Source organism: Caloenas nicobarica, chromosome 5 (assembly GCF_036013445.1).
Source record: "Caloenas nicobarica isolate bCalNic1 chromosome 5, bCalNic1.hap1, whole genome shotgun sequence".
In the NCBI taxonomy this organism is placed as follows: Eukaryota; Metazoa; Chordata; class Aves; order Columbiformes; family Columbidae; genus Caloenas; species Caloenas nicobarica.
This window is the reverse complement of record NC_088249.1, coordinates 66215466-66241669: the sequence shown is the minus strand read 5'-3', so window position 1 is coordinate 66241669 and position 26204 is coordinate 66215466. Positions and strand designations below refer to the sequence as shown.

Sequence of the window (26204 nt, the reverse complement as noted above, 5' to 3'; positions counted from 1 at the left end):
AGGTAATTATCCTGTTATACAGGAGCAAATGGGGAAAAAACATTGTTCTATAACTAGAATTCTAGCACTAATACAGTTTCAGTCATAATGTTTTCATTCCAGTTCACTAATCACGTTTATTTACTATAGGCTAAAGAAGGAGCCAGCCTTGGCGCTGTTGAAATATCAAAACTGAAGAGCAAGGTTGATGATCTGGAGAAGACATTGCATCAGACAAAAGCCTTCCAAGCAGAAACCGAGAGGGAGATTGCCTCGTACCAGAATGAGCTTGCTGCATTAAGGTATAAATGTTAAAATTAACATCAAGTACATGTGGCTGTTGTTTAAAATTCTTCAGTGACTTCATAGCCTGAGAAAAAGCTGGTGCAAACCCCAAATTATGCATAGCTTAGCAGGAAGCAGGATAAGAATATTTCTGTAATGTGCAAAATCAACTTCCACAGGGTTGTCTGTCTTTGTGGTTATCCTTGTATCTCTATGTAATGGTCTCTTGGCTTATGTAACGTTTCAAGCAGTCTTAATTTTATGGTTTTTCTTCCGTTGGTGACTTGGATATATGGAACTACAGTTTAAGAATCTTATTTCACTGCTTCCCCTCTTAAAGTAATGATTCATATGGCTGAAAATTTCCCCCCATATCTCTTTTTATTTTTAAAAAATATGTCCGAGCTGCTGCGTATTTGGCCCAACTATGTATTGAAAATTATCTTCATTACACATTTGAGCATTATTTTTGTAGGTTTGAGAGCCCACTTCAGCACTGTTCACATGTTGCATCATCTGTGACAAATGAATAACGTGCCACTTCGGGCCTAATTCTGTGAATACCTCGTGAGATCTGCTTTGAAGAAGGCAGTCGGCATTTTTAAGCGGCAGTCGGAGGCAGATCGAGATCTGGCCACGTCAGATTGCTGCTCTTGTTCAAGCTTTTAAACTTGTGCAGATGATTGAAGTGCAAAAGCATGTTATGATCGGTTCACTGAAGATAATTTTGTTTGAATTTGAGGCCAGCAGGCAGCGTCCGAGTGCCTTCCTGCATTTTATTGTCCATAGTGCGAGTTCTAGATCTCTCATTAAAGTCTGTGTAAGGTAACACTTGTTCTATATTAGAAACTTTTGGGGTAGAGGGTGTAGATCAAAAGTCCAGCCCCACATTTGTCTTTGCAAATGTAAGCAAGTTAGCATGAAATACTCCAACCTCATTCTAACTTGCAGACTTAGCCAGTGAACAGCATGAATAACCTTTTCCCATTTTCCTCCCCCAAACTTTAAAAACATAGATTAAATTGAATTCAAAAGGATTTCAATGACTTCTATGCGCTTTGTGCTATTGCCTGTGTAGGACAGCAGTTTCTGGAGATGTGGTGTGTTTATTTATTTCACTCTTCTGAGTCTAAGGACAAGAGGTCATGGTTTTAAACTAAAAGAAGGGAGGTTCAGGCTAGACATGAAGAAATTTTTTTGTACTTGTGTACTTGCAATAGGGTAGACCGAGCAGCACTCACCTGCAACCTAGAGCTGAAGTACTTATTGTATTAGCACACATCAGGATCTTTACAGCCGGTGAACTTCTCTCATCTCTAGGCCAGCAAAGCAGACGTGATGTTCTCACTTTCCAGGCTTTATTTTCCGATTTATTTATTTTTATTTGGCAGACGCCTTTAAACCGAAGTGTGTATTGAGAATGTTCATATATTGCTCCGTATTTGCATGTAACTGTTCAAAAGAATCCCATTATTTATTTCAGAAATAACAGTAAAGCTTTATCCTTTTCCTTGACTTTAACGTCTAGTCTCATATTTTATGTTCAGAATGGAAAAAAACCTCCTCCTGTCGGAGTCCCTGGCACTGCGAAATCAATACCAAATCACCGTTGCTGAGAAAGATCGACAGATTGCAGAACTCCAAAAGGTACAACAAGACATGATTGTGAAGAAATCAGTCTCTGCCAGCAGCAATTACCCAGTCAAGGTAAAAAAATGCAGGAATCAGTTTATTTCCATCAGTTTGTTGTATTAAATGTGCAGTCTGCTTCCCAAATGAGAACTACACACCATATGATAGTGAAGTATGGAAGGGTGATAAATGTGTTTATTACCTGTGTGTCAGTGTTGGGGTCGAATCAGCAAGTTACAACTATTCCAAGCAAATGAGTCGCAATTATTAAAACCACTTTTTAATGGAGTCTGGTATGTTGATCAACTCCTTTTAAACAAAGAAAAAGCACAGGTTTCTCTCATGTTGATAAAACAACGGAGAAAACTTGCTGGAGTGGTGTATTTTAGTGGTTAAAAACATGGAAAGAATCTTCCTAAAGAAATCAAATGTGAAGCAGAAGGTGAACCAATAATGGTTACTGATTCTTTGTCAAAAAGGAGTAACAATTTGTTGTGGTTACATTGTAAATTATTTGCTTGTTGCTGAGTTGCTAATATTAGCAATATTACTACTTAAGTAATCTTCAAAGTTTCTTTCTTAGATTAGTTAAATCCAGAATATAATATGAAGAAGTTTAAAAATAAAAATGGTTCAAACATGGATCAACAGAAGGCTGGGTGCTGACAAATAGAGACATTTACTAGAAAGGAAAAAAAGAACTAGTGCAATTTACAGGTTTCTCAGTTAATCCTTTCAAATCAAGCAGAGGATAGAGAACTGTCAGGCAACACAAGGAGGAATTCTGCTCGTGTAGCAGCTGCAACATGTTATGTCCCTAAGTGGGGATATAATTCTGGCTTCTTGTGCCAATTTCATCAGCCGATGCAAATATGTTTGGGGGAAGAGACAGACAAATGAGATGACTTGCATATACCTTATTTTTAGAAAACCAGTCTGAATCAAAGAACTTATTTGGATGTTGAGTAAATGGTTGGAAAAGTTGCACAGAAAACATAATTCTTGAGTGTAAATAATTTGTAGCACACTTCTTCTCAGCTTCACTGAAGTACTGCACTGCAACACAAAAAGAAGTTTCAAAGGAGAGAGGTGGAAAGCCTGATATAGAAAAACTTCTAAGTAGAGAATTCAGAAAATATTTAGATTGTTTATGTTAAGAAAGAAATAAATGAGAGGCAAAAAATCCCAACCTGATAGTACTGTGGGATGTAAGTGCAATGAGAACCTACACTCACACTTCTTGTAATCCCTGAATAGGGGACATTCAGTGACAAATACAAAACTAGTAATGATAAAATGATACGCGCTTTCAGGTAATGTGGATATTTTTTCAGCTATATCATAGCTACAACCTGTTTTCAGGGACACAGTTTTTAAGAGGATCAAAAAAGAACTTGGTGGTTTACATTGGCAAGAGTTTTCAGAATTTGTATGCTTGGTGCTAACAAATGGTAAAGATCTAAAGTTCATTCTTCAGAGCCTAAATCAGTCTCTAATTACTGCGGATTAGAATAGGACCTAATTGGGGGGCGAAGGCAGAGATGTGCCTCATGGCAGCGTCCTTGTCCTCCCTGGAGCAGCTGGAGTTGGCATCTGCCAGGAACCAAATCCTGGATTTAGAAACGCGGCAGCCGAGACCCAGCCTGGCAATTGCTGCCACCTTCTGCAGACTGTCAGTAAAGCTTCAAGAAAAGTGTTATTTTAGGATAATTTTCTTGTTTGTCTTCTGTGTGCCCAAGGAGGTAAACCGTATTCCTCTTAATTCCTTTAAAAACAACATTTTAGTTGGTCAAGTTTGTGTCTCGTGTGCTGTTCATTTTCCGTGATTAACGTCACGAGTAAAAGCCATTGAACATTAATATGTGGTGGGTTATAGAATATTTTATGTGGTAGAAGTCTTGGTTCGTGATTTTAGAGAAAAATAGATTTGATAAAGCATTAAGAGATGGCAAACTGCCCTCCATTATTGGAGCTTCACACCAAAATATCAACCTGCTAGAGATAAAGCAAGCCCAAGTTGTGATAAAGTTGATTTTTGGTTTGGTTGGAGTTTGTTTATTTATTTTTCAAAATGGACTTTCAGCTTTATATTCATATTTTCAAAGTAGCTGTTCTTTTACAAATCATGAATACTATATATTATTAGCTTAAAAATAATTTTTAAAAGCTGTTTTATATTCATTAATGTGGCTTTTTCTATTTTTTCCTCTCTTTTGTGCCTCACACTGTTTACAAACTAAAAAATAAATTTCATGGTAGTATTTTTTTAATTGAAGTATGTAGGTTGAAAACACTAAGTAGAAGGGTTTTTTTGTATAAAGTCTCTTGCAAATGTGGTATTAACTTTTGGGAAGGAAGCAATCTTGTGAGAAGGAAATCATCACGTAGTCCACATGTATATTTAGTGTTGGAGTTGTATATTATTTGGAAAACTTCTGTACCATTTACCCTGAATATGCTGATGCTTTTGAAGGTTTTGGAAACTGCCGCCCTCGCTGGAAGTGCCGACGTGCCGGAGGAAATGAAACACGTCTTGGCTGAGAAGAATCAGCTTCAGCACGAGCTGCAGCGCTGTCTCCAGGAGATCCACCAGAAGGATCTGCAGTTCCAGCAGGTTCATTCCAAGGTAACTTAGGATGACAGCTGGGATCCTAAACACTTCCTGTGGATCTGAGCCAATATCAGCACAGAAATATCGTAAAATGGGAAGTCAGAGTGCTTTAAAACTTAGGTTCTTCAAAACATCCCTGTTGGCTCAGACTAGAAATTACAAACTAAATTTCAGTATTACTTTTGTGTCAGGCTTTCCTGACTTGTTGTTTGACTGAGAGAGGTTTGTTGGAACCTGCATTCTGAGGAGATTGAACTTCAAAGTGAAATATTTTTCATTATAGACAGAAACAGATGTCTCTCTTAGCTGGAACAAAATCTTAGCTATCTCGTACCAATTTGTAAATACCTCAAAAAAGTTTCCTTACCAATTCTTGCGGAACACTTTTGTGGCTGTTAAGGCAGTAAGAGCGTGTGTTTCTGTGCACATGTGTTTGTGTTCAGCTTTGTTCACAAAAGTTTATAAATGCTCTTGGAAATTCCCTTAACGTTTATCTCTCCTCGTGTAGCCTGGAATTGGAAGGAAATTAGGTTTATGTTCCCTTACATTTGTCATTGTGTCTGTTTTCACTGCTTCACTCGATCGTTTTATAAACAGTTTTAACCAAACCTTGAAACGGGTGTAGAAATCTCAAGCAGGTATCAAATCTGCAGTAATTTCCTGGAGGAGATAATTCTTCATTTTTGCTTATTTAAATATTAATTTCTTTCTGGTTGTGCAGTCGGCAGAAGAGAACGCTGTCCTGTCTGCCCAGCTGAAGACTCTTTCGCAGACTCTGAGGGATAACCAGCTTCGATACACCGACTTGCAGAATCGCTATTTGAGACTGGAGAGGGAATATCAGACAATGCAAGTGACGTCATTCCAGGGTGCTGTTCAGGTAAGCAAATACATGGAAATATTTTTAGGTTTTTGTCTTCTGTGCTTATGCTTTTCTGGCTTCTGTCCTAAAAATAGAGTTAATACTCTTTGTTGTGCTGATTCACTGCTTTTGCTAGCCCATGGTGCGCTGAGGATAATTGTCTTTATTGTTGTAAAACTGTTTTTATTTACTTTTCATTTAAGGAAGCCGTTCATTTTTTAAATTTTGAAGTATTACCATTTTTGAATTGGTCTACAGCTGGCACAGATAATTGGATGGCCACTAATTGCTGCATCAGCAAAGTTTAGTGATTAATTTCACCGCAGTCGTGAACCATTTTGCAAGATGTTCGAGTAATATTTTCAGAAGTGAGATCTATGTCATCAGTTCAGCATTTCCGTGCCCTTTGTCAACCTGTCCTACACATCCGTAAGCTTTTCCCTTTGTGATCTCTTCATTTTTTAAATTTTCCTGTACTGCCTTGGTTATTCAGTAACAACCAGTTACTGTAATACGCTAAAATATCATATGGATACATATATAAAACACACAGGCAGTATCTTCATCAAATTTCTGCTAGAAAACAGGTTTGGAAAACTGCACCTCCAGAAATTAGAAGATTAAATGGCACAAAGAGCGATTTGTTCCACTGCTTTGTGGTGCTTATGGCTGCTTTAATCGAAATAAAGATTTTTAACAACTAGAGAAATGGTGACTGGCTTTTTTTTTCCCCCCGCCTTTTAATATTTTCTAGGATGAAGCTAGAGCAGAAGTTCCCCCTGGAGCACCACAGGAAAGATCTGCAGTTATTGTCGAGATAGACAATATGGAGCTAAATGAACTCAGAAAAAGGTCAGGACTGAGAGCTTGTATTAGCAATATTGTTTTCCTGACAGCTGTGTTGGAAGTGCGAAAGTAACGCTTTTTCTAGCCCTCTAAGGCATTTTGGGGGAAAAGAGAAGCAAGCGGATTTACCGTGGATTAAATGAATCATAGTAATATTTGCGGATTATTATTGTCTGGTAATATTTGTGGCTTGTTTTTGTAAAGATGTGTGCTTATTGATGACTATTTCAATATCTAATCTAAAGCATCTCATTATAATTAAGTCTTTGTCACCAAAAAAAGAACATTTCTTAATAAAAAGAACAAGAAATTAATTTTTTAAGTACGCAAAATCTTGATTTTGGTTTTTATTTTGCCGTAGGCTTGCAGAGACCGAGCAACAATATGATTCGGTGCAGCAGGCTCTGGCACAGCTGACAGAAGCGCTGGCAGAAGAGAAGAGGAGGAGAGAAGCTGCAGAAGAGGCTCTTGGACTCTCCGAGGAGCAAAGTAACAGGTAAAATGCTCCTGTGTGTAAAACATGGCTTTTATCTCCTTTGAAGGAAAAGTGTCAGTAAAACACATTTATTTCACTTTTGCTTCCCCTTGGACAAATGCGTGGTGAGGATTTCATTTACACCTTGCCTGGAGTAAATGCAAAATGTACCAGGGAACTGGAAAATGGAGAGTCAGATTTTTTGTTTGCCTTTTTAGTGAGATTAGTGATAGGCTTTCTTACGGGTGTTGAATTTCTGAGCAAATAACAGAGCAAACAAATGATAAAACTTGTTTGTGAGTCCACAGTACCTGAAGCAATGAGAAAAAAATCTCACATATAACAGCTTTAGTACAGCCAGTGTTCAGATTTAAAATACCATCATCCACCTGCCTATGTAAAGTGTCCATCACTACCATCATCTGAAAATCACTGTTCCATCAGCTAGTGATGATGGGGGTTATTCTGAATAAGTGAAACACCTTTAGAGTAGATTGTAAATACAAACTGAAAAGGACCTGGCAACATAAACTAAGTCCTACTGCTTTTTCTGGGGACCTTCCGCCGGTAATGTATATGTACAAAATAATGATTTATGCGAATTTGGCACTTGAAAAGAGCAGATAATTCAGCACTCTATTATCTCCCTTTGATTTTTCTCTAGATTTGAAGCAGGCAGTTACAGGTCTGCTCCTAGCGAGTACACTGTTCAGATGGAAGCTGAGGAGGAGAGGGAAGCCTTAATCATCAACCCCAGTGAACATATCGTTGTCCGAAAGGTAACTTAATGAAAGCTTTTAAAACCCCTGAATTATAAGCTACTTAAAAGTGACATGCATATTGTATACTGCTAGCTGCAGGTTGGATTGAAGATAGCACAGCTCGTTATCTCCTTCACGCGAATCCTTTCTTTTTCCTTTCTTCCCTCTGCTGTACTTTTCTTTCAAATGTCATTCATTCTTGGAGTGTGGATTTCCTTTCTGAGTGACTGGGAGTCACTGGTTTTGGGTTGTCGTCTTTATATGTTAACACTGGCATGAAGCAGCTACTTGTCTAATCTGCCTTGTCTCTGAAAAACTCCGAAAATGCTTTTTTATTATGTGAAATACCATGGGGATGGGGGAGCTATAGGGGCATCCATTAAAAGTCGCAAGCTGCTGCTGAAACTGCATTTTACTGATAAAACATCCCGAATTTCTTTCTGTTTGGGTTGTGGATGGTGAGTCAAAGACAGGCACCTGTGTAAACCGTGCCATAGAACACATTACATATGTCCAAATTAGAATGGGAGTAATCATATTTATATTACACATCTATTAAATAAAACGTGTATGCATATAACTGCGCATTTTCATCTCTAGTATACATACATAATTATATAGCGCAAAAATACCTTGTAACCATTCCCCTTTCCTTTTATTAATGCTGTTCTTTGGCCTTTAAGTCATTTATGCTTACAGCCTGTGTTGCATCCATCGATGCGTCAGAGGCAAAAGCTTTGTAGTGCCTCAGAAATCTAAGTTCCAGTGGAGCTGCTTCTCATCTGTATCCCTGATGACTTATTTGATGGTTTTTATTTCTGAACCAGATGAAAGGAGGAGCCCTTTCCTTCAGAAGATGGCTTCGAGGGCGAAGTCTGTACTGCTCTAAGCTGCTGACCTCCAGAGCAAAATCCCGCTATTTATTCCTCACCTACCTGGTGACACTACATCTTGTTGTTTTACTGTGCCTCACTGGTGTCCTCTGAATACGCTGTATTTGCTGGGTGAATTATTTCCCTCTAGGTAATGGTGTGCCAATTCAAGGTAATAGACTTTTCACATGCTGCTAAGCTATGCACTGGACACAGTTGTATATATTCTTGTTACACTACATGAATCTTATGCTTCTTAAAAGAAATTTGTGTATATCACAGTTGCTCCAAAGTTGACTTGAATTGCTCTTCAGCAGTGGAATATTATATTTGCTAAGGAGAAAATATTCCCCTCTGTTTGCCCTATAAAGAAACTGCTGCACACAAGTTATTTAATATTGTTTGTGAGTACATAATGATTGGTTACTACTGAATGGGTTGTAAATGATATCTTTTCTATATAAATTTTATTTTAAGAGTTGATCTATAAATTTTAAAGGAATATTCAGCTATTACTGTTTATTGACTTCTTGATTATAACAAGAAGTTTTAGAGTGCAATAAAGGAAGAACTACTGGGTGTTTGAATTTTTTTTTTTGACTGAAAAGAAAAGATTTAAGATGGTTGTTCTTTGGCCATACAGTTTGTGATGGCTCTGCCAGGGTACACAGATATGTATATGGTAATGAGGTAAGCTGATGATTAAAGATTCAGAATTGAGATGACTTCAAGAAGTGGCTTCAATTTCTTTTATTCTTTTACCGTTGTTTAAGGGTGCAATTTCTGTAACTTTTCTTGGGGTTTTTTTGCTCGTTTGGTTGTTTGTTTGTTTTGGGTTTTTTAAAATTCATTTGCACTTCTTGTCTTGTTGGGTTTAGTTACTGCGTGTCTTTGGGGCAAAATGTTACTCAGCTGCTCAGCATGTGAAATTCAAGCTTATAAAGACACAACTTTACCTCTTTTACATACTTTGTCTTCAAGGTACAAATGAATAAAGAGCACATTTTTCAACCAAGAGGCTGTAAGAAGCAGAGGATTTAAATTCAGTTTCTGTAGACACGTAATAGAGTGTTACGCGTTGCATATTAATACATCCATGTTTTGTTACAGTGTTCTCTGAAACTGCACAGCTATTTCTCCGATTTGGAAAATAGCTTATTTGAGAAGGCCGGTCGCTGGAAGGTTGTTCTTACACCCCGCGTTGCTGTTTGTTGGGTTTATTCTCTTTGCGTTTCTGCTCACATCTGTATAAAATGGCAATTCAATCAAAGCAAACCGAGTCTAAAGGAGTAGACATAAAGTCACAAAAAAGGAGTAGCCATTTGATTCCCTCTTTGCTAGGCTAACATCCTAAAAATCTTGTAGGAAAAGAAAATGAGGATGGCAATGAAAGGATTCCATCAGTTTTCCTGATGAGCAGGTACAAGGCTGACTTTGAACAGATGTGAGTGAAGTGAATTATTTGCTTAAAGTCCAAGGGTTCTTGGATGTGAGGTTTGCTGTGTGGTCGGGTGACAGGTAAGAAATGGGTTGGCATTTATATTTGCAGAGTTGCCATTTGCCAAATTGTACCTGATGTTCTGCATCACTTTGTCACATGGAATGGGAAGAACTGCCATTGGGTAAATCCTGTGAACTTTCTTCTTTTGATGCTTCTTAGTATTCCTTAGTCTAGTAAAGGTCTGGATTTTTATATACATCCAATATATTCCTATGTAATGGATGTGGTTTGGTGGGGTTTTTTTTTTTGTAAAATGGTGATGGCTTCTCTCTTTTGAATGGCTGGTGGCTGATTCAGTCCCTGTTTTCAGCCCTGGTGTCACCCAAGTACTGAGATAATTGAGCTATTTTCAGACTTTGCGCCACACAATCAACCACCAGGTACAGTTGAAACACGAGTACTGTATGTGGTAAGACTTTTCCCTTTCCAGCCTGAAGATGGCCGTTCACAGAATGATAACGAGCTATTCTTAGCTAATTGTGTTATAATGAAGCAGAATACTTTCCAGCTCCAACAGTGGACCTACAAATTCTTCCAGTTTTGCTCATCTCACGTGAGGGTTTTTTGTCCGGAGGGGGGAAAACAACCCTCTGTCATGAGGCACAACGAGCGGGAGAGGATCCAGAAATGTTGGAAATTCTGCCCTAATTTATCCAGCCCTTCGTGTTGGCCCTGTGATAAGCACAAACTGGAAAAAAAAAGTTTCCAAAAATGGCTCGACACGCGTAGATATTCTGTGAACTCCATTCCAGGAGCTGATATAAATGTAACGGGAGGTGAGATCATGTCACTTACAAAGAGGCTTTTACAAATCGTCAGCATTTCCTGGGTAAGTGTTGCCCTGAGAGTTTTTTTTTTTCCATGTTCCAGTTCATGATTTTAATGTTTCGCTTCACTTGGTCTGAGATCTTTGGGGGATTTACACACTTCTTGCCAGACTTGGATGCCATTTGCCTCAGGTTTTGAAGGAATTCCAAGGGGTCTCCTGGTGTCAGGTAATTCAGGTTTGACTGTGTCATTGCAGGGAAATGTGCAGATGTTCCCCATCGCTGGAGGGATCAGAAATGTGCAATAAAACCTTCTTGCTCTATCTGAAACCTGGAAAAAAACCCACTTGAATAGTGTTTGCTGTCTGGACATCAGGCCTTTTGCAGTAAACCAAGAGGAAGTTTTCTGTTGATTGTGTTGAATTTTGCACTGGGAATTAGAAAAATAAAAAAGGAAACTAAAAATTAAAGCAAATTTAGGAAATTTATTTAGGAACTTCGTCTGTTGAAAAGATTTTCAAATAGCTGCTTTGTGAAAGGGATTATTAAACCTATAAATTCAGCAGCTCTAAAGCAGTAACATGGCTCAATCAATAGAAATTTTAAATCCTGCTCTTTATTAGTTCGTTCACCTCATAGTGAAGTAATTGTAAGCAAAGCAAGATAATTTTTTGTAATGGAAATTAACAAATTCAACCAGTTATAATATTAGTAAGTGGCAGTGGCTTCTGGAATCTAATCAATAGTGGGTAAAGTGTAAATAGTCGCTGCTGACTCTGCAAAGTGGAACTTGTACAGATGAGCTGGGGTTTCCCTACAAATTTTGTTTCTCTGAGTAGGGGAATACTATTTCTTACCATGGAGTGTTAAACATCTTGGTCCTCTCCAGCCTCCTTCAGAGCCAAGGAGCGATGCTGAGCTCTCAGAGCTTTGTAGCATTTCTCTACTTTAAAATTCTCTGGCCTTCTAACATCTGATGTAATTTCTGGTTTATTTAAGAACTGAGTTTCCTTCTATTATACATTGATGGAGTCGGTCTGCGTGCAGTTTTGTGATGTTGGGTACTGCTGCAAATGGTTGGTTTATCGCATTCTAAAAGCTTTTTCCTCAGGGTTTCAGAATAAAATACCTATTCATGGCAACACAAATGAATGTTCCAAAATACCAGCTACTAGAACTAATGGTTAAACATTCCTACATTAAAGCCGTTAACAAATTGATGTGATAAAACGATTCTGCTTCCTTATGTGAAAAAGAATCTTCCAGTCACAGGCACATCAGAAAGAATTAAAATGATCGTTCTTATTTAAAATAGTGTTACATTGTCAAATTCTGCTTCCGTTTCATCTGAGGCTGTTGGGACCAGTTGTATGTCACAGTCTTGCTTTGTAAAGCACACAGGAAAGGACTGAACACCGGGAGCTTCATGCAGTTCAAACTTCAAAAAATAAAATTTCCTGTTGTGAGAGAACCTGGTGTTTTTAAATCTCCAGGGATTTTGGTGTTCTTGCAGGGATCCTCTCAGATTTTAAACTCCACAAACAGGACATCAGGAACCAGTTGCTGAGGTGGGACTTAACACTGTCCGAAGTCAAATGCATTTTTGCATTAATTGCAAAAACAATGCTTAATACGTTTTTTTCGCACTGTTAAGGATGAGGGCTTTGCTGGACAAGTGCCGTTTATCATTCCCTTCCCATTTCTGAAGTGCCCTCCCTCACCAAGTGAAGTTGCCAGAGAAGGAAAAATAAACTCCTTCCCTCTCCTTGACTGCCTAACGAGGCAATCGTGCGGTCCTAAAAATAACCAAGGAATCTGAAACCGGAGTCTTGGTGAAATTCCCTCTCTCGGTGGGAATTTTGCCATGAATTTCAATGAGTTCAGGACTTTGTTTGATGTGTTGGCCACCCACTGAAGTGGACTTGTTCCTGGGCCGTTGTCCCAGCCGCCTCTTGTTCTGGTTCCCGGAATAAGCACTTTGATAAGGGATTTATCACTTACAAATATGGAGCAGGTCGTGGAGTGAGCACTTCACCTTATAGAGGAGCTGTTGCTTAAAAACACCCAGCAAACGCTTTCCTGAAACTTCTGTGGGTTATTTTTAGTTGGTTGTTTAGGATTGATAATGGCAAATTTAAAAATGCCACTAGGGATCAGCTGCGGTCTTCGAATTAATGAATATTTGGTGATTCCCATTTACTCTCTAAGTTCTAACATTGTCACTGGCAGGTGCACGTGATCAATTCATTTTTAACAAATGAAATTTCTAGAAGATACAACCCCATCCCTTCCAAAGCTGTATCATTAGTGTTTGCTCAATCCAAGTAGAGCTGAATGTGCCTCCTCCAGCTGAACTTGTCCTATGGTCACAAAGACAATTAACGCAAGGTCACAGGGCCCCTTGAGGCTACAGCAGAAATATCCCTTTCGGAAACAAAGGCTGAATGTCCTGATTAATTTGTTTCAGAAAAAATTATTCAAGCTGAAATTTTTGAGGATACTTAAGATACTTTACAAGACCGAGGTTTTAGCATAGACTTCACTATTTAGGTTTATTCTTTGCCAAAATATTTCTTTTTATGGCAGTTTGCTCTCGAAATGATGGAGAGTTGCTTTTGTCCTATTCGCTTCCACCTGCTCCTCTCTCCTCCCCTCCAAATTACTGTTTTGCAGCTGAAAATCTGAGGTACTATGTGTGATGAGGATGAAACCACCGCCCTTGTATGCGACAATGGCTCCGGGCTTTGCAAAGCCGGGTTTGCAGGAGATGATGCCCCAAGAGCTGTATTTCCATCCATCGTTGGACGTCCTCGACATCAGGTCAGTTGGTGCCAGAGAGGAAGTGCTGCCTGGTTCGAGTAGTTGTTTTGGGTTGATTTTGGGTTTTTGTGGGAGTTTTTTGAGACTTTAGACGTGGCAACGAGAAAGCGTCAAATTGATTCAGGCAAAACTCCCATTGTCCTTTGTAGGAATGTAGCTTGTTAAGAGCTTCGTGATCCTTTGGAAAAGGTGTCTTCAACCACAGAATGTTGACTGTAAAAGAATATATGAAGGTGTTTTATCAAAACAAAACAAAGCTCGTTGGATTAATTAATGCTTGCCATATCAATACAAAGAAAAAAGGCAGAACATGAGTAACCAAATGAACAATAAGTTCCTTTTTCTGTTCTGTTAAGCAACAGTATGGCCCAATAAACTTCCAAAAATATCTGTAGCACATCGCTTAATCAACTCAAACAGGACTGGAAAGGATAAATGTGGGTTTTCTTGACCTTGGGAAGGGTCTTTCTGCTTAATTAGTTTCGTAACAGTTCCCTTTTAAATAGAAGATTCAGATTTTTTTTCATTTTGTTCATATCTGAGTCAGATTTTAATTTTCTGGGCTGTAGAAACCCTTCCCTAAAGTTCTGTGTGTTCTTTTGCTGAGATAAATAAGCCTGGTTTGACAGGCATGAAATACTAAGCTTTTTAAGGAATGCATTTTGAGCAGTTCTATGAATTGTTGAAGTTGAATATCAGTTGTTGAAAACATCCATTCTTGACCCTCTTACGCTGTTCGTTGGCTTTTGGCATGTAGTTTTGCACAGGTAAGCAGCTCAGCAGCTGTATTTATTGAATCCATGGAGTTACAAGATATGCACAAGAAAAATTAAATATTTTAATGCTAATTGATTATTATTTTACCTCATATGTTGTCACATTATTTGGGGCAATTTTGATAGACTTCCTAATGCAAACAGGATAAACTTAGCAAAACTGTTACTTAATAAATGAGTTTTATTTTAGAATATCTGTCTCTGTTTTATAGAAATTAATCCTTCTTTGCAGAATGGCAGTAGCAGGTACAGCATTTTGGATGAAATTTTAACATAAACATGATATTCTGTCTCTAGTGTACATGATATTCTGTCTCTAATGTACATGATATACTGCACTAACATTAGAATAATATACTTTGCAGGGTGTTATGGTGGGAATGGGTCAAAAAGACAGTTATGTGGGAGATGAAGCACAAAGTAAAAGAGGGATCCTGACACTGAAGTATCCCATTGAGCATGGAATCATCACCAACTGGGATGACATGGAAAAGGTGGGTGTTCATTTTCAATGTGATTTTGTTGAGGTGTAGTCTTATCTGAGACATAAAATTTGCCATTAATCTTATAAACCTTGAAGAATTTGTAATCTCACTGTAGTTAAAGGGATAGGCCAGGGTGCCAGTACCAGGAGTTGATCAGGTCTTGGCACTTCTAGAGTTGCTGTTCTTTTAAAAAGTAAATGCTTATTACTCATCAGATTTGGCAGTATGTTAGAAAAGTGTTTTACACTTTATACCTACTGTTTTCAACCTTGACGTTCATACTGAGGCAGAATGTTTGGCAATTATAGAAAGCAGCTAAAGTAAAAGAGAAAAATAAAAGGTTGAGATTCATCAGAGGTGAATCAGAGAAATATTCAAGCTACATTACTGAAGCTGGGAACACAAACCGTGAGGTGGAGGAGTGATTTTTTTTTTTTTCCCTCCTGAGCACTTGCCTTCATGAACAAGATGATGGGTGATGCCTACATCTCGTATTGCATGTGACATTCTCACTGTCAGTTAAAGAGGAAAAGACAGATTGGGGCTTCCTATCCCTATACTAATTCTTTTAGAGTGGAATTTTTTTTTTTTTCCTGAAGCAGGTTTTTCTGTTGCCAATTCCAGTTAGCTTTTAACATCTGGCTGGCGAGAAGGCGTCTTTATTCCTTATCAAGCCCAGCTTTCTTGGCATGAGGTCAGAGCAGTGACCTCTTTGTGCAATGCCCACTCAAGGATGTCCCAGACCAGGCGGTTCAGTCCCTTGTCATCTCCAGGTGGAATGGAATGGGAAGGAAACTCCACGAGAAAATTCTTCTAGTATTTTTTTTCCTGTGGAAAATACCACTGAAAAGGAGACAGGGGGCTGGGGTTGTTCTGTACTCACACTTGCTGAGACAAGGTGTATACATCTATAATACATATATCTAAAACTGCTTATTGTGTCATATTCATGAACCCAAACTGATAAGCGCAGAGTGTTCCAGATGAACAGACCAAAGTTTATACAGGAGCAACGCGAGTTCCTCGCTTCATATTTGGAAATAAATTGCCTCTAGATGGAAGCACAGTATTTGCATTTCTTGATTGCACCGCTTGTTGGGAGGACACCTTCCTCCGTTCTGCAGAGTAGAAAGTTGACCTCAAACATCCCATTATGTTGTTCTGCCTCATAATTCTCCTGCCGTCTGCATTCAGCGATAAATTATATTTCCCTGTAGGAAAAAAAGAAAAAAAAAATGGAGGTCACTATTTTATGTTCTTCCATCAGCGATTGGTATCTGCATCTGGAAATTGTCCTGTGTGTGTGACACATACTGGTCTGTATCCTTCTCTAGATAAGGCTGGATGCTAGAGCAGACTATCTAAAATCTAGTTAGGAAAAGGAATTAGAGAAGGTAAAAAGGTGGCATGTGCTTTGCTGTAGTGTAAACTCACGGCTAGATTGATTTTTAGGGTGTATGGTGGAGGCTTCAGGCAGTGCCACAGTTCAAATGATGGTCAGATACTCTATGGGTTCTTGCAGTTTGAACTTCTCTTTGCCGCTTGAATGGATGAAGGAATTATTTGTGAAAGTGGGTCCCTGGCCCAAATTTTCCTTTTTCTGACAGTTTGCAACATGCAGTATCTGGCAAAGGTGCACCAACACCGAGTTTTGCTTGATGGGACAGAAAGCCAAGGCTGCGTTCAAGTGAATGAGTAACAAATAAAAAAAAAGAAGCATGAGAGGAAGACAGTGGTGGGAAAGAGGCAAGAAATAGCCTTGCTAACTTTCGTGATTATTGCAAATAAGAAAAATAGCTTAAAAAAAAAAAATGTACACAGGTTTCCCTGATTCAGTTGTATGTCTACATGCATATCTCAGCATCTCCTGAAGCTCTGTAACACACACACACACTCTTGTGGCTGAGAGAACTTCTGAAATGCAGTCCCTAAAGTTTTGATGCTAAGGGAATTTGTATATGTCTCTGTATTTTTCCTCCAAATTCTTTTTTTTAAACCAGTTGCATGATTTTGATCCAAACGAGAAATTTCCGATGCTTGGAAATACTACTACTAAAAGCATCACAATGTAGAAGAAACAAGAGAATTAGTGGGTAACGTGCCAAAAATGAGACAAAGGCACCATAGCGCCCAACCATCCATATATTACAAAAAGTGGGGGGTCACCAACAGCTTGGGCTGAGCATCCATGTGTGTGAGATAGAGAGCGAGGATGCTGCAGGATGCACGGAGACCCGTGTGAACGGAGGAGGAGGACACGGAGGCGATGAAATGAAGCATTCTTCTCCTCCCGTGCTTCAATTCACAATATTCAAATGGGGACTGCGCTGTTTTCCACTGGATAATAATACCAGGCATTGTCCATCACTGTTCATTTGTTCACGGCGACTGAGCTGACAGCCTATGGAAGGGAAAGCATTGGGACAGAGCATTTTCTGGCTACATAAACGTTTAATATACGTGTTGGAATAATTCTTCCTCACTAATTTATCTTTGTTGTTTTTCTTGCTGCTTACATTTAATTCTCATGACCTATAAAATCCAACACTGAACTGGTTTTGCTTCTTGTAGAATAGCGTTATCGATTAACATTCTGGTTATCATTAGGTTGAATCTAACGGGCTGTGCAGTGCCCGATACTGCTGGTTTTGAGGAAAAACCTGCAAACTGCTGGAGGTTCATGCAGGGTCCTGGTTTCTGAGTCCAAGTTGGTTCCTCACTGCTGAAATTGCCAATACTTAGTTAATTATGCAAACACGGAGGTTTCTTCTCTTCCCTTGGTTCTTTCGTGTCTGAAACGGCAGTCTTTTTCTTCTTATGTGTGATTTCTATACATTTTAATCAAAACTTTTACATGATTATTTTCTGTTTTATTCAACTTTTCCCTGTCTTTGTGTTCTAAACCTTCAAATGGAAGATGGCCCGGCATCCCAAGCCCCAGTTCTGGAAACATCTCATATTTTTTACGGGACTGAGATGAAACTGAAATTTTGGTTTTTAGGCCTGATAATTTTCTTAATGAATAATTCCATCTCTGGACAGCTCTTGACTTTGTAGGTGCTTCAAATTTATAGATCTTCTTTCCACTTAAGTTAGTTTTGGAGCATTTTAATACTTTTTTTCTAGGATATTAATCAAATAAACTTACTTGTAAGCCTACCCTGATGTTTTGTGCTCAGAAATAAGCTTGCTGGGTCAGGCAAAGTGGAGCTAAAAAGAGAAAAATAATAAATAAGAGTAGGAAAGAATGAAATGAGAAGATAAGAAATATTTCGTCGTGTTACTGAACAGACTGTCTTTTAGCTGGAATCAGAGCACTGGGGCTGGGAACCAACCTGCGTCCCTCTTCAGAGAAGATGATCCGTGCTCTGTTCAGGAAATCCTAAGTGGAAGGACTCCGTTGCGTAGGTTAGATTCTAATGTTATGGTTGAAACACAATGGTTTAATATCTGCAGAAAATATAATTACTGTATTTGAGAAGCTTTCTATGTACTTCTGTGGACAGAAGGAGCAATTTTCAGAACACTTTTCTAAAGCAATTTTTGGTTTTAGATTTGGCATCATTCTTTCTACAACGAACTCCGGGTTGCGCCAGAGGAACATCCCGTCCTGCTGACCGAGGCCCCCTTGAATCCCAAGGCCAACCGTGAAAAAATGACTCAGGTAATCGTCTGAATGCTGTTCCGTGGATCATTTCTGCACAGAAGCAGCTAAAAATATAAATAGCCCTGGGTATTCAGATCTGGGAGATGATCTTTAAGGGCTGGTGTGGGTTGGCCAGGCCATGGTGAGAGCAAAAGTTTCTGCTGCTCACGCAAATTCTCTGGATGGCCCTAAAATGTTTTGTACCTGGTTTTGGCCGTGAAACAGATGGAACCAGCTCTTAAAAACTTGAAATAATTTTATTTGTTCACAAGACTGTGTGTGCTCTCAGTTCTGGAAGCGGGGAAGCTGGAGGCCAAAGCTGCTGATGCTGAATTTTGGTGTGCAGATAATGTTGACCCAGGATTAATGTAATTTCTTGGATGGAGTTATGAGCCATTGCTGTATTCAAATCTGAGGTTTGCAAGTGCTGTACCAGCTGAATCACACTTTGTGAGTTTTGGATTGGTGACACCTTTAATGTCCCTACCTCTGGCCACCAAGAGCGCTCAACTTGTGGTAGCCCAGCTCCTCAGGTTGTGCTGTCCCAGCTCCAGCTTTCTACCCTAAACACTGTCACTTTATCAACAGTTCTGCACGAGACAAAATCCTAATTATCATATCAGTATTTCATTTTTTTGGAAGATTTAAATAAACGTATTTGAAGGCCATCATGCAGATGACTTTGTGGAGCTCCCAACTGGAGCACCTGGATCAGGGGAAAATTGTTCAAAAACTGGAGTCTTTGTGTTGGTTTGGGAAAATGGGTTGTGCGAAGCATTCAAATTTAAGTGATGCTTTGCTGAAGATTTTTGCCTGTGACATACCCAGTCTCGTTTAGCAAACTGAGATCAGAACCAGAAGTCAAGTTCTGAAGTTCATTTTATAACAGTCTTCTGGCCAAAAGTCCACATTATAAATTTAACCAGTGATGTAACCCGAAGTAAGTGTGATTTAAATACAGATATAGGTGTAAAACCACCTGGGAAAATTAGATGCGGATCTGCACTTCCCTTTGTGCCCACTTTTGGCATATATTTAATAGGAAGATTATGCATCAATTTAGCAACAGTGTAAATAAACTAATTAAGTAGTGAGCCTGACAGCACATGTTACTGGGAGATAATACAACTGGGAGATAATAAACAACAACAGACCAGAAGAAAAGCCTGGTTTATAACAACCAGGAGGTGTGGTTCATACAGTAGACATGTCTAGGACTATTTCTCTGTCATTACACTGTAATGATAAATCCTGTTTTCAAGATTGTTTAGAGGCTTATTGTTTATTACTGATTGCATTAAGTTCATTACATTAATGAACTCAAAATATCAGTAATTTGTGTATTCTTTAATGCAAAGCATAATTTTCATTAAAAGTAGACTTCATTGGCAAAGCTATTAGCTTATGAAATCCAAAGTTTGAGTTTAACCCCCTGATGTCAGTGGCTCTGACGGATACACTGGTGACGATTGAGTCACCATCCCTGGAGGTGTTTAAAAGCCGTGTAGACGTGGCACTTAGGGACATGGGTTAGAGGTGGACTTGGCAGTGTTGGGTTTGTGGCTGGAGTCGATGATCTTAAGGGTCTTTTCCAACCTAAATGGTTCTACGATTCTATGAAATGTGGCCACTCATAATGGGGTAACGCTGTCTTTAAGAATAAAGCACCAAAGGACACCAAGAAAACCCTGATCACAGTAAGTGTAACGTATCACGAGATTTGTTTGCCAGAGGAATCCGTGGATGCTCCAGCAGAGGAGTTTCTGAAACGGAACAAAAGCTGCATCAGGAACAGCTGGTTCTTGCTTGAGATGGGAATAGACAGATTATTCTTTATCGCTTCTTCCAGCTGTGCCTTCTATAAATCTTTTAGACGTATATACCTATATATACATATAAATACTTTAGATTGCTGTGTTGTTGCAGTTCTGACATCAGGATAAAAAAGTTATCGCAAGGTGTCATCTTCAATTAATATTCTCAATAAAAATCTGACCTAGTCTGAGGTTAATGGAAAGATATCCACTGACTTCAGTCATTTTACATGAAATCCTAAAGAAAACATAGCTTGTTGTTCACAGAAGAACCACAGTTCAGGAGGGGACTCAGGAGCAGAAACTGGCAGTATTCATTAAAAAAAAAAAAAAATTACTGTCTCTTCAGATACTTTTAAGTGTAGATCCTGAAGGTTTTCAAATTCTGAATTGCAGATTATGTTTGAGACGTTCAACGTGCCAGCCATGTATGTGGCAATTCAGGCGGTGCTGTCTCTGTACGCATCTGGAAGAACCACTGGTGAGTGTTTCTGGGCATTGTATTTTCCACCTGTCCTTCTCTTGTGGATGTATGTGCACACACACAGATATATATGTTTATTACCATGCACCAGCTGTGCGTTAGGTAGAACCGATAGCCATATGGAAATGGAATATTCCCCACCGTCCCATGCAAGTACTTCTTCGTTGTTTTTTGGATATTTTTTCTGTTTGTTCTTAGTTTTTTTTCATGGCAGGTATGGGTGTAGATGTATGACTTTCTGCTTCAAAAGTTCAAGTGACTACAGCTCAACTCTATGAACAGATGAAAGATGATACAGTTTGATACTGCCCTTAATTGCACAGCATAAAGAAGCTGTGTCTTAACTAGATTGTTCCAAACCCATGGTTCCTTCTTACTTTAGACCTACCTCTATTATTAAGCTGCATTCCCAATAAGGAAAAAAAAAAAAAGCAAACAACATTCAGTAGCTAAATGAAAGTATTTCATTTAAATGTTGAATTTTGATCACATAATGACATCTGCTGTTAAACGATCATCAGAATTAGCATGGAGGTCTCTTGTTGCCATTTAGAGTCCGATCAAGCATTGAGACAATAAATCTCTTCTTAGCAACTCTTGAGTCTTCACACACTTTGGAAAAAATTAAAATATCGTCTGTCTTTTTAGCCTGATGCCACAATATAATTTTATATAAAAAGATCAACAGCTTACAGGAATTACAATTGTCATCAATACTGTTGTTTTTTTAAAATTCAACTATTTGCATGCATGTTTGGTATCAGAAATGCCTTATTCATTTTGAGTGGGAAGCATGTTCTTCATTTCTTATCCAAGAATATAAATACCATGGCTGTGCAGAGGTAACCTGTTGTTATATTTTCCCTGATGGTGTGGTTTATTTTAATGGTAGGTTCAAATTTTGAAGTTTGTAGATAGATTGTTTTCATTGCAGTTCGTACATTGGTTCATGTCTGTGAAGTGCTGGGTGTTGTCTGAATCTAAAGCCTCCACATACATGTTGAAACTCCTTTCCACTCAGGGATGGAATATGCAGGTATCCATGAAACCACGTACAACAGTATTATAAAATGTGAAATCAACGTTATTGCTAGCATCCATTCAGCAAAAACAATACAATCAAATTGCTGAATGTTCTACGTCTTTTTTTTTTTTTTTTCCCCAATTTATCTCATGTGAGCAGCTCTTTAATTACACAAGTGACAGAAGCAATCATCCTGTGAGCATCTTTATTTGTTGTTACATGTTTCAGCTGAGAATATGGAATATGTGGAGATCCTGTATCAGGGGAAATAACCAGCTTCTCCTTTTCTTTCACTTCCCAGGAATAGTTTTGGATTCTGGGGACGGTGTCACACACAACGTGCCTATCTACGAGGGCTACGCCTTGCCTCACGCCATCATGAGACTCGATCTGGCAGGCAGAGACCTGACTGACTATCTCATGAAAATTCTCACTGAGAGAGGCTACTCTTTTGTCACCACTGGTAACGAGCTGTGCTTTGGATGATGCACTTTGCCCACTTTTACTCCGTTAGTTGTCTTGTTATGCAGGAAGCGTGTACTTGGCGAGATGCATCAAAATCCTCGTCACTAGGTTGGTCTGGGAATAACAGTTCATGTTGGCTAATGGGATTCTCCTGACTTTGGCTCTCAGCATATCTGGGGAGCATCAAGGACAAGGGTGCCACCTGATTAGGAAATCCTAAGTCAGTGGCAAATTTAAGGAGTTGTTGTGTTTGGTCATATCTCTTCCACCGACAAAGGAACAAAGTAGCTGGGCAAGAGAGAGAGAGAGAGCAAGTCTAGAGATTTGGTCAAGGTTTTGTGACACAGACTTGTAAACATAAATCTTTACAGTATTCGGTAGTACAATATATATTTTATTTATCGATGAGGGAAATTTGGTAATGCGAAAGGAAAGTAATGTTGTTGAGACAACAGAGCGGTCAGAATCCACGGAATCGTGCAACCATCGTGAACGAAGGGAAATGTACCTGAGAAAATCTGTGTCCTAGCTGTCATCCTCTACATTGATTAAAAACTTTTTTTGCTGCCTGCAGCGGAACGGGAGATTGTGAGAGACATCAAGGAGAAGCTTTGCTACGTGGCTTTGGATTTTGAAAATGAAATGGCAACTGCAGCTTCCTCTTCCTCTCTTGAAAAGAGCTACGAGCTTCCTGATGGACAAGTCATCACCATTGGGAATGAACGGTTCCGGTGCCCAGAAACTCTCTTCCAGCCATCCTTCATAGGTGGGACACAACTTTTTCTTTCTAGGGACTTGACATAGAATGAAAATAAGAATTTCTTAGATATTATAGACGACATGCAGCTGCAGGAACGGAGGTATTTATCCTCAAATGTCCTTAGAAACGTACAGTTTCTATTGACCTAATCAGTTTTTTAGAAACCATGAGCATTGCTGCTACAGCAAAACACCTCTCAGTTTAGAAATACCTGGATCCAAAGATGGTTTCAACCTCTTACAAAAGCAATAGAGTTTCTAAGATGATGTTTTAAAGTCCTGTCAGAAGATCATGCTTTTTATCTTGACTGCCCGATACCTAACTGCACAGTGCTGCTTATATGTGTTTTTTATCTAGATGCTGCTTCTGTTTATCCTGTTATTGTATTAATCTGTGATTTTAATAATACAAAATCAAATTGTGTGTCAATTTCCAGTAGTTTTTATCTGCAGTGTTAAAATTCTCATTCTATCCAGTGGATGACTGACACTTGATGTGGTAACTCATGCTGCCCTCACAAATTTCCCAATTCCCACTTAAATTCTGCTCTTGAGGACTGAGCAAAATCCCTGTGGGCACTTTGGCACAATTTCCATCAAACTAAATGGTGAAGCTAGCTACACTTGCGTGTAGAAAGGAAACTATTTGAGCATTAATATAGCTCCAAGTTCTGTATTTGAACATCAGCAGGAAGGATGTTAAAATATTCTATATTTGAACATCAGCAGGAGAAATTCTCTTTAGTAGACAGAGGGATTTGGCTGCCAGAAATGTATCAGGGACCAGAGTTGGTGTTAAACCGTGGTCAGTATCAGAAACATGGCGATGGAAATTAGGATTTCCTGGATCACAGATCTTTGTCAAAATGTGCACATTGAGCTGGTTAAAAAGTCTCATACTTAAAGTTCAAACTGTGTTCCCAGGACTGTATCTAGTCTGTTCCTTTTCTTTAGCAAAAAATAGTACCGTAAGTTAACTTTTACCGTACTGGCATTCAAATTAAACCAACACCTCAGAAGCAAGGTGGCTCACTGAAATGCCAAGTGGGCTTCTATTTCTAGGTAACAGCATCATAAAAGGTTATAAAAATAGCAAACTATTGCAGTAATGCCTCATTTTAAATTTTTCTTTTTTTTTTTTTTTTTTTTTTTTAATTGAGGAAGTAAACTCAGTGTGAAATCATAGTGGGGATCTTTCTTCCTCACAAGTTTATTTTGCTTGTACAATTACTACACTGAGATGACAAAGAAGGTGAGGAGTGTGTCTTGTCCTTTCTCCTTCCTCTCCAAAGCATCACAAAGCTTTTTCTTTTATTTTTTTTCACCTTGGAGTTTTGAGGAAGACAGCTTGGACTAGTGAGCTTTGCTTTTGTTTTAACAGTAATAAAATGAAGGGCACGAAGAGAAATAACATGTTGAAACTTCTTTCTGCTCAGGGATGGAATCTGCAGGTATCCATGAAACCACTTACAACAGTATTATGAAATGCGATATCGACATCCGGAAGGATCTCTACGCTAATAACGTCCTCTCCGGAGGAACCACGATGTATCCTGGGATTGGTGATCGTATGCAGAAAGAGATTACAGCTTTGGCTCCGAGTACTATGAAGATTAAGGTAATTTTTAACATCCATACTAAAAATAAACTTTTGTTGGAAAGTTAGATCTCATAAACAAATCAAAATATCCATAAGAGAATGCCCAGGTCTTGCATCCCAAGTCCTGATGTCCTTGGGCAGCTTGATACCTCTTTTCTTCCTACCAGCCAAAGCAGAATTAAAAAAGGGATTTGAGCGGTATGGGAATAAAAATGTTTGCTGAAGCAACGGGAGTTGGTGAGGATATTTTGAGAAAGTGTCAAACAACAGTTAAGGAAAACAGTCCTGGGGGTTATTATTTTTAAATTTGATTTTTTTCATGTATGTTTATTAATTTCGGTAGCTGTGTTATGGGCCATCTTCAGATGTCTCATGGGCTGCTCTGTTTGCTCATAGTCACATTGTAGCATCTCTACTGACTTGAGGTGGAAGACAAAACACAGGGCAGCCTTTCTACCTCTTAATTCACTGGAGTCATGCTCCTATGGTGAAAAGACTTCTATCTAGTTATTATTAATAATTAGTAATATTTCATCCAAAGAGAGGGTTACTGTGTTTTCTGCTTGTCACTTTATTTACAACAAGTTGCACTTCTCTTCTAGATGATCGCACCTCCAGAACGTAAATACTCTGTCTGGATTGGGGGCTCCATATTGGCATCTCTGTCCACTTTTCAGCAAATGTGGATCAGTAAAGACGAATATGAGGAAGCCGGTCCCTCTATTGTCCATCGCAAGTGCTTTTGACCATGTCCATCATGTCCTGTCAGTGATAAGTAGTGCTGGTTCTCTCCTCCTCACCTGCCTTTGATCACCTCTGAGGGTGGCTTTGGCTTTCTTCCACACATTAAAAAAAACCACACTGTATGGACGTCATAGAAATTAGCAATCGACTTCTAATTTTTGATGCTGAACTGAGACTAACGTTTCAGTGATGGGTGTTGTTCCAAGATTAATAACAATAGTTATACCGTACGTTTTTGTAGACATCCCTTCCCCCTGCTGCAACCCAGGAGGTGACGCGCTATGATGGTGTGTGGTGGTGTCTGCTCATCAATGGTCTCTGAAGTATCCGCATCAGTGGTTCTTTCAAACTCAAAGATAATGCAAAATTTAGATACCAAAGAAAGCTTATTTGATGCAGTTGAGTGGTACACAGGATTCTTCTAAGAGAGCTTATTTTCCTGAGGATACAGTGGATTGATGTGGGTACCAATGTGCACAAGGGTACCAGTTCTTTCTGTAGAGCTTATATGGATGTCTCTCCTTGGTTACTTCTGAACTTACACCTAACAACATTTATCGGATGTATTATTGCTTTGTTCATCTCTCTGCCCAAGCAGTTAACTGATGTTTCATTTACTTTTGCTACCCATGTGCTATGCTAAGCTAATGATTACAGAGTAAATAATAACCTTTTGAATATGTTATTGAAATACTCTGGCTTTAATGGATCAATAAAAGTGTAATTATCCATGTAAGGCTGCTGTGGCTTACATTAATTTAATAGAGACTAGTTTATCTGTTAAAGATAAAATAATTACTACTAATTTGTATTTTAATTTTATTATGAAAAAGGCTTCATTCCCTCTGAGTTTTCTAGCTAAGCAATTTTTAAATGAAAACAGAATTGTTTCACAGTTTCTATTTAAAAAGAAAATAAAAATCTTCCTGGATGACAAATTTTCATAATGTTCGGTATGAATTAGAGTCAGCCATGAAGATTTTACTGTTTCAGACA

At 38.8% G+C, this 26204-nt stretch overlaps 2 protein-coding genes across 11 annotated transcripts in view; both read left to right on the top strand.

Moving 5' to 3' along the window:
- The window catches only part of LOC135989945 (golgin subfamily B member 1-like), a 41572-nt gene extending 32234 nt beyond the window's left edge, over window positions 1–9338 (top strand). For all 10 annotated transcript variants that reach the window (XM_065637080.1, XM_065637079.1, XM_065637082.1 and 7 more), the window contains 8 exons: window positions 130–281; window positions 1812–1971; window positions 4370–4522; window positions 5229–5387; window positions 6124–6221; window positions 6577–6711; window positions 7355–7469; window positions 8279–9338. In XM_065637080.1, coding sequence (XP_065493152.1) covers window positions 130–281; window positions 1812–1971; window positions 4370–4522; window positions 5229–5387; window positions 6124–6221; window positions 6577–6711; window positions 7355–7469; window positions 8279–8437 — 1131 coding nt within the window. In that variant the 3' untranslated portion in view covers window positions 8438–9338. The remainder of the gene's footprint in view (window positions 1–129; window positions 282–1811; window positions 1972–4369; window positions 4523–5228; window positions 5388–6123; window positions 6222–6576; window positions 6712–7354; window positions 7470–8278) is intronic.
- Window positions 9339–10609: 1271 nt separating this feature from the next.
- LOC135988800 (actin, aortic smooth muscle) lies at window positions 10610–25378 on the top strand. The gene is made up of 9 exons (XM_065635043.1): window positions 10610–10653; window positions 13265–13411; window positions 14553–14681; window positions 18226–18336; window positions 20529–20613; window positions 21942–22103; window positions 22680–22871; window positions 24301–24482; window positions 25067–25378. Exons 2-9 carry the CDS (start codon window positions 13283–13285, stop codon window positions 25208–25210), a joined length of 1134 nt encoding a protein of 377 aa, XP_065491115.1. The 5' UTR covers window positions 10610–10653; window positions 13265–13282; the 3' UTR covers window positions 25211–25378.
- The last annotated feature ends 826 nt before the right edge of the window (window positions 25379–26204 follow it).